Here is an 8,050-nt window from a genome sequence, read left to right on the forward strand (position 1 = left end):
ACACTCGTGTGTCTGAGATCTCACACACCTGAAGCTCTCACACTCGTGTGTCTGAGATCTCACACACCTGAAGCTCTCACACTCGTGTTTCTGAGATCTCACACACCTGAAGCTCTCACACTCGTGTGTCTGAGATCTCACACACCTGAAGCTCTCACACTCGTGTGTCTGAGATCTCACACACCTGAAGCGCTCACACTCGTGTTTCTGAGATCTCACACACCTGAAGCTCTCACACTCGTGTGTCTGAGATCTCACACACCTGAAGCTCTCACACTCGTGTGTCTGAGATCTCACACACCTGAAGCGCTCACACTCGTGTTTCTGAGATCTCACACACCTGAAGCTCTCACACTCGTGTGTCTGAGATCTCACACACCTGAAGCGCTCACACTCGTGTGTCTGAGATCTCACACACCTGAAGCTCTCACACTCGTGTGTCTGAGATCTCACACACCTGAAGCGCTCACACTCGTGTGTCTGAGATCTCACACACCTGAAGCGCTCACACTCGTGTGTCTGAGATCTCACACACCTGAAGCTCTCACACTCGTGTGTCTGAGATCTCACACACCTGAAGCGCTCACACTCGTGTGTCTGAGATCTCACACACCTGAAGCGCTCACACTCGTGTTTCTGAGATCTCACACACCTGAAGCTCTCACACTCGTGTGTCTGAGATCTCACACACCTGAAGCGCTCACACTCGTGTTTCTGAGATCTCACACACCTGAAGCTCTCACACTCATGTGTCTGAGATCTCACACACCTGAAGCTCTCACACTCGTGTTTCTGAGATCTCACACACCTGAAGCGCTCACACTCGTGTTTCTGAGATCTCACACACCTGAAGCTCTCACACTCGTGTTTCTGAGATCTCACACACCTGAAGCGCTCACACTCGTGTGTCTGAGATCTCACACACCTGAATCGCTCACACTCGTGTGTCTGAGATCTCACACACCTGAAGCTCTCACACTCGTGTGTCTGAGATCTCACACACCTGAAGCTCTCACACTCGTGTTTCTGAGATCTCACACACCTGAAGCGCTCACACTCGTGTGTCTGAGATCTCACACACCTGAAGCGCTCACACTCGTGTGTCTGAGATCTCACACACCTGAAGCTCTCACACTCGTGTGTCTGAGATCTCACACACCTGAAGCGCTCACACTCGTGTTTCTGAGATCTCACACACCTGAAGCTCTCACACTCGTGTGTCTGAGATCTCACACACCTGAAGCTCTCACACTCGTGTGTCTGAGATCTCACACACCTGAAGCGCTCACACTCGTGTGTCTGAGATCTCACACACCTGAAGCGCTCACACTCGTGTTTCTGAGATCTCACACACCTGAAGCTCTCACACTCGTGTGTCTGAGATCTCACACACCTGAAGCTCTCACACTCGTGTGTCTGAGATCTCACACACCTGAAGCGCTCACACTCGTGTTTCTGAGATCTCACACACCTGAAGCTCTCACACTCGTGTGTCTGAGATCTCACACACCTGAAGCTCTCACACTCGTGTGTCTGAGATCTCACACACCTGAAGCGCTCACACTCGTGTTTCTGAGATCTCACACACCTGAAGCTCTCACACTCGTGTGTCTGAGATCTCACACACCTGAAGCGCTCACACTCGTGTGTCTGAGATCTCACACACCTGAAGCTCTCACACTCGTGTGTCTGAGATCTCACACACCTGAAGCGCTCACACTCGTGTGTCTGAGATCTCACACACCTGAAGCGCTCACACTCGTGTGTCTGAGATCTCACACACCTGAAGCGCTCACACTCGTGTTTCTGAGATCTCACACACCTGAAGCTCTCACACTCGTGTGTCTGAGATCTCACACACCTGAAGCGCTCACACTCGTGTGTCTGAGATCTCACACACCTGAAGCTCTCACACTCGTGTGTCTGAGATCTCACACACCTGAAGCTCTCACACTCGTGTGTCTGAGATCTCACACACCTGAAGCTCTCACACTCGTGTGTCTGAGATCTCACACACCTGAAGCGCTCACACTCGTGTGTCTGAGATCTCACACACCTGAAGCGCTCACACTCGTGTGTCTGAGATCTCACACACCTGAAGCTCTCACACTCGTGTGTCTGAGATCTCACACACCTGAAGCTCTCACACTCATGTGTCTGAGATCTCACACACCTGAAGCTCTCACACTCGTGTGTCTGAGATCTCACACACCTGAAGCTCTCACACTCGTGTGTCTGAGATCTCACACACCTGAAGCTCTCACACTCATGTGTCTGAGATCTCACACACCTGAAGCTCTCACACTCATGTGTCTGAGATCTCACACACCTGAAGCGCTCACACTCGTGTTTCTGAGATCTCACACACCTGAAGCTCTCACACTCGTGTGTCTGAGATCTCACACACCTGAAGCTCTCACACTCGTGTTTCTGAGATCTCACACACCTGAAGCGCTCACACTCGTGTTTCTGAGATCTCACACACCTGAAGCGCTCACACTCGTGTGTCTGAGATCTCACACACCTGAAGCGCTCACACTCGTGTGTCTGAGATCTCACACACCTGAAGCGCTCACACTCGTGTTTCTGAGATCTCACACACCTGAAGCTCTCACACTCGTGTTTCTGATATCTCACACACCTGAAGCGCTCACACTCGTGTGTCTGAGATCTCACACACCTGAAGCGCTCACACTCGTGTTTCTGAGATCTCACACACCTGAAGCTCTCACACTCGTGTTTCTGATATCTCACACACCTGAAGCGCTCACACTCGTGTTTCTGAGATCTCACACACCTGAAGCTCTCACACTCGTGTTTCTGATATCTCACACACCTGAAGCGCTCACACTCGTGTGTTTTCAGTGGTCTTCTGATGATGTCAGTCGCTCTGGCATTTCTTGAGAACTGACATTCACTTCCTGTTTTGGTGAAAGACTAACATGTACAATATGTTGTGTCACTCAGTTTTGCAATAAGGGAAAATCGCCTGACTTTTGGCTATAAAAAGTCTTGGAAACTAAAACAGCAAAAGAACAGCAGTATCATTTTAAATAGTTAATTTGAAACAGTCCAAAAATGAGCGTTCTGCGTTTACTCTCCTCATGTTGCTCCAAACTCATTACTTCAGACTCATGTGCCGTCCAGAAACTTGTGCTCTGCCAGCGAGCGGCGTCTTGTGGTGCCATCTCAAATATATATATATATATAAAACCCTATAATATATAACCATAACCCTATATATAATTAAAGTAATAGTTAATGATATAATGGTATAATATGAAGAGTTTTTAATGTTTCTGAGAGAGTCTCTTCTGCTCACCAAAGCTGCATTTATTTGATCATAAATACAGTAAAACTGTGAAATATTATTATAATGTAAATCTGCAGTTTTCTATGTGAATATATAGTAAAGTGTAATGTATTCCTGTGATCAAAGCTGAATTTATCATCATTACTCCAGTCTTCAGTGTCACATGATCCTCCAGAAATCAGTGTAATATGATGATCTGATGATCAAGACACATTTATGATTATTATCAGTGTTGAGAACAGTTCATATTTTGTGGCAACCGTCATACATTTTATTCTTCAGGATTCTTTGATGAATATAAAGTTCAAAAGAACAGCATTTATTTGAAATATAATCTTTTGTACCATTATAAATGTCTTTACTGTCACTTGTGATCAATTTAATGTTAATCAATTTTACTGACACTGACAGTAGTATAGTCTAGAGGGTCTAAACCAGGACATAAACTAGACCATTCTGATGAAATCCTTCGGCAATATGATCACATTTATTATTATCATATAAAAATATACATGGGAAGTGTTACACACATACAGTAAGACGGACAGGACACAGTAAGGCCCTACACTGCTACACAGCTGCCTAAGCCAAATAATACTGATTGAAACAAGGGCCCTTAATGTGGTGCAGACAGGAACACAACACGACAATACAACACATTCTGTAAAAACACTGTCAATCATGCAGGCATTAGCTTTAAAAATGACCTTATCATCAGAAAAAACATCTCAAAATAGAACATTTTGCTTCTCTTATGAACATAAAGGTTTTGCAATACTTCGTTTAAAAAAAAAATCTATACACATACATTTATTTATATATATATAAATTTATAAGCAAGGCATATTGTGTTTACCACTTTACGGATAAGCAGTACGATTGTCATATTTGTTTACATGGCTGGGATCCTCTTTCTGGATTTTTTTAATTGATCAACATTAAAGGAACAATACAATATTTCAAACAATATATCATATTTAAAATAAAATAAAATTATCCTCAGGCTACTTGAAGACTGTGGAAGCTGGTTTCTGCCACAGAATAAAAAACAAAACAAGTTTAACTCAATTCTGACCTTTTCTCACAATTGCGACTTTTTATCTCACAATTCTGACTTTTTATCGCAATTCTGACTTTTTATCTTACAAATCTGACTTATAATTGCGACTTTTTATCTCACAATTCTGACTTATAATTGCGACTTTTTAACTCACAATTCTGACTTATAATTGCGACTTTTTATCTCACAATTCTGACTTATAATTGCGACTTTTTAACTCACAATTCTGACTTATAATTGCGACTTTTTAACTCACAATTCTGACTTATAATTGCGACTTTTTAACTCACAATTCTGACTTATAATTGCAACTTTTTATCTCACAATTCTGACTTTTTATCGCAATTGCCACTTTTTATCTCACAATCCTGACTTTTTATCGCAATTGTGACTTTTTATCTCACAATTCTGACTTTTTATCGCAATTGCCACTTTTTATCTCACAATCCTGACTTTTTATCGCAATTGTGACTTTTTATCTCACAATCCTGACTTTTTATCGCAATTGTGACTTTTTATCTCACAATCCTGACTTTTTATCGCAATTGTGACTTTTTATCTCACAAATCTGACTTATAATTGCGACTTTTTATCTCACAATTCTGACTTATAATTGTGACTTTTTAACTCACAATTCTGACTTATAATTGCGACTTTCTATCTCACAATCCTGACTTTTTATCGCAATTGCCACTTTTTATCTCACCATTCTGACTTTTTATCGCAATTGCCACTTTTTATCTCACCATTCTGACTTTTTATCGCAATTGCTACTTTTTATCTCACAATCCTGACTTTTTATCGCAATTGCCACTTTTTATCTCACCATTCTGACTTTTTATCGCAATTGCCACTTTTTATCTCACAATTCTGACTTTTTTTGAAGTTATGACTTTTTAAGTGACTATTCTGACTTTTTTCTCCAAATTGCGCGATATAAACTCACAATTGCGGGAAAAAAAAGTTAAAAAGTAAAACTTTTTTTTTTAAAGTCGCAATTACCTTTTTGAATGTTTTATTCCGTGGCAGAAACAGGCTTCTACAGAAAGCTGATATGTGCTTGAGTAAATCGGTCCATGAGAGATCTAAAAGCAGCAATCATCTGAACTCGACATGTTTCTTCCGCTTCCTGTTTACCGCGACCTTGAGGAACAGCTTCCGCTTGAGAAGGTCCTTATAGTGAGAAGAAAGTCCATCTCCTGATGCTGAAGCTGAAGCTGATTGTCAGTTTGCAGCGTAACGGTCGACTGGGACGGTTTCCAGTCAGGTGACCTGTGAAGGTCAGAGGTCATAAGGAGAAAAGATGTGTAAAGACAGGACGAGGGAGGAGGAGAGCAGGCAGAGGGAGAGAGCGAGGGATGAGGCCGCCGAGAAGCTGACGGAGGAGAGCTGGAGCTCCGAGTGCAGGAACGCCGACAGAGGCACGTGGGACACCAGCGTCGGGCTGCCCGAGTTGATGAGCGAGTCGATCTTCTCTGCCTCCTTACTGCAGGCTTCAATCTGTGGACACACACGCGCACACACACACACACACACACACACACAGAAGTAGGGCATTACGTCAGGCACACAGCTGTGATGTGTCTGGAGCACATGATGCAAGCGTGTGAAAGCCTGCGCTGGCTCCTCAGGGGAACACAGATGCTCACTGCAGCACGAGTGTGGAGATCAGCAACACCGCTTCAGGAACTCATGCTAAACTAAGAAACTGTGAATTATTACTTGATATGAGTGAGATTCATCCAGACAACCATACTTTTTAAAGGATAGATCTTTAAAATATATATTATTACTAAATAACGTTTTCACCAGGTGGTGACAGAGTGAATTCTGGGAAATTGGGACACTTTTTGTCATTGGGAAAACATGTCCTAATTATCCTGCATTAGCCTCTATAGGTCATTGGCCATATACATTTTTTTTTTGTTATGTCAGGAAATATGTTATATTGGTTGATATTACATATTCAATTGCTTATTTCAAAATTCAAAATGAATATCCATTTTTCATACTGTGCATTATAATGTTGTGGTGCATAAATTCACGCACGTCAGTTGTAATCAGTTGTGATCAGTTGTAATCAGTTGTGATCAGTTGTTGTGGTCAGTTGTGATCAGTTGTTGTGGTCAGTTGTAATCAGTTGTGGTCAGTTGTAATCAGTTGTGGTGGTCAGTTGTAATCAGTTGTGATCAGTTGTTGTGGTCAGTTGTGATCAGTTGTTGTGGTCAGTTGTAATCAGTTGTGGTCAGTTGTAATCAGTTGTGATCAGTTGTGATCAGTTGTTGTGGTCAGTTGTGATCAGTTGTTGTGGTCAGTTGTAATCAGTTGTGGTCAGTTGTAATCAGTTGTGGTCAGTTGCGATCAGTTGTGATCAGTTGTGGTCAGTTGCGATCAGTTGTGATCAGTTGTAATCAGTTGTTGTGATCAGTTGTTGTGGTCAGTTGTAATCAGTTGTGGTGAGTTGTGGTCAGTTGCGATCAGTTGTGATCAGTTGTTGTGATCAGTTGTTGTGGTCAGTTGTGGTCAGTTGCGATCAGTTGTGATCAGTTGTTGTGATCAGTTGTTGTGGTCAGTTGTAATCAGTTGTGGTCAGTTATGATCAGTTGTGGTCAGTTGCGATCAGTTGTGATCAGTTGTAATCAGTTGTTGTGATCAGTTGTAATCAGTTGTGATCAGTTGTTGTTGTCAGTTGTAATCAGTTGTGGTCAGTTGCGATCAGTTGTGATCAGTTGTAATCAATTGTGATCAGTTGTGGTCAGTTGTAATCAGTTGTGATCAGTTGTAATCAGTTGTGATCAGTTGTTGTGGTCAGTTTTGGTCAGTTGTAATCAGTTGTGGTCAGTTGTAATCAGTTGTGATCAGTTGTTGTGATCAGTTGTTGTGGTCAGTTGTAATCAGTTGTGGTCAGTTGCGATCAGTTGTGATCAGTTGTGATCAGTTGTTGTGATCAGTTGTTGTGGTCAGTTGTAATCAGTTGTGGTCAGTTATGATCAATTGTGGTCAGTTGTGGTCAGTTGCGATCAGTTGTGATCAGTTGTGATCAGTTGTAATCAGTTGTGATCAGTTGTTGTGGTCAGTTGTAATCAGTTGTGGTCAGTTGTGGTCAGTTGTAATCAGTTGTGGTCAGTTGTGATCAGTTGTAATCAGTTGTTGTGATCAGTTGTTGTGGTCAGTTGTAATCAGTTGTGGTCAGCTGTGATCAGTTTTTGTGGTCGGTTGCGATCAGTTGTTGTGATCGGTTGTGAGCAGTTGTAATCAGTTCTGAGCAGTTGCAATCAGTTGTGGTCAGTTGGGATCAGTTTTAATCAGTTGTAATCAGTTGTGGTCAGTTGGGATCAGTTGTGGTCAGTTGTAATCAGTTGTGGTCAGTTGTAATCAGTTGTGATCAGTTGTGGTCGGTTGTGGTCAGTTGTAATCAGTTGTGATCAGTTGTAATCAGTTGTGGTCAGTTGTAATCAGTTGTAATCAGTTGTGGTCAGTTGTAATCAGTTCTGATCAGTTGTGGTCAGTTGCGGTCATCACACACACACACACCTGCAGTGGCGTCGGCTGCTGGTCCACAGGCACGATAAGGATGATGATCTCGGAGTCGATGCTCAGATAACCGAAGATGTCGCACTGAGGAACAGAGATGTGCAGCCGCAGGATCTTCAGGATGTCATGCAGCGTCACCGGCT

General features: G+C 42.7%; 1 protein-coding gene across 1 annotated transcript in view; it reads right to left on the reverse strand.

The window, feature by feature from the left end:
- Positions 1 to 3,781: 3,781 nt before the first annotated feature.
- reck (reversion-inducing-cysteine-rich protein with kazal motifs) overlaps positions 3,782 to 8,050 on the reverse strand; it is an 87,452-nt gene continuing 83,183 nt past the window's right edge. Inside the window, exons 20-21 of the mRNA XM_079601251.1 lie at positions 7,908 to 8,050; positions 3,782 to 5,873 (exon numbers count right to left, since the gene is read on the reverse strand). The exon at positions 7,908 to 8,050 is cut by the window's right edge and continues 13 nt beyond it. Of these exons, the coding sequence (XP_079457377.1) occupies positions 5,655 to 5,873; positions 7,908 to 8,050 (362 nt within the window). The 3' untranslated portion in view covers positions 3,782 to 5,654. The remainder of the gene's footprint in view (positions 5,874 to 7,907) is intronic.

Source organism: Phoxinus phoxinus, assembly GCF_949152265.1.
Source record: "Phoxinus phoxinus genome assembly, chromosome: 24".
NCBI lineage: Eukaryota > Metazoa > Chordata > Actinopteri > Cypriniformes > Leuciscidae > Phoxinus > Phoxinus phoxinus.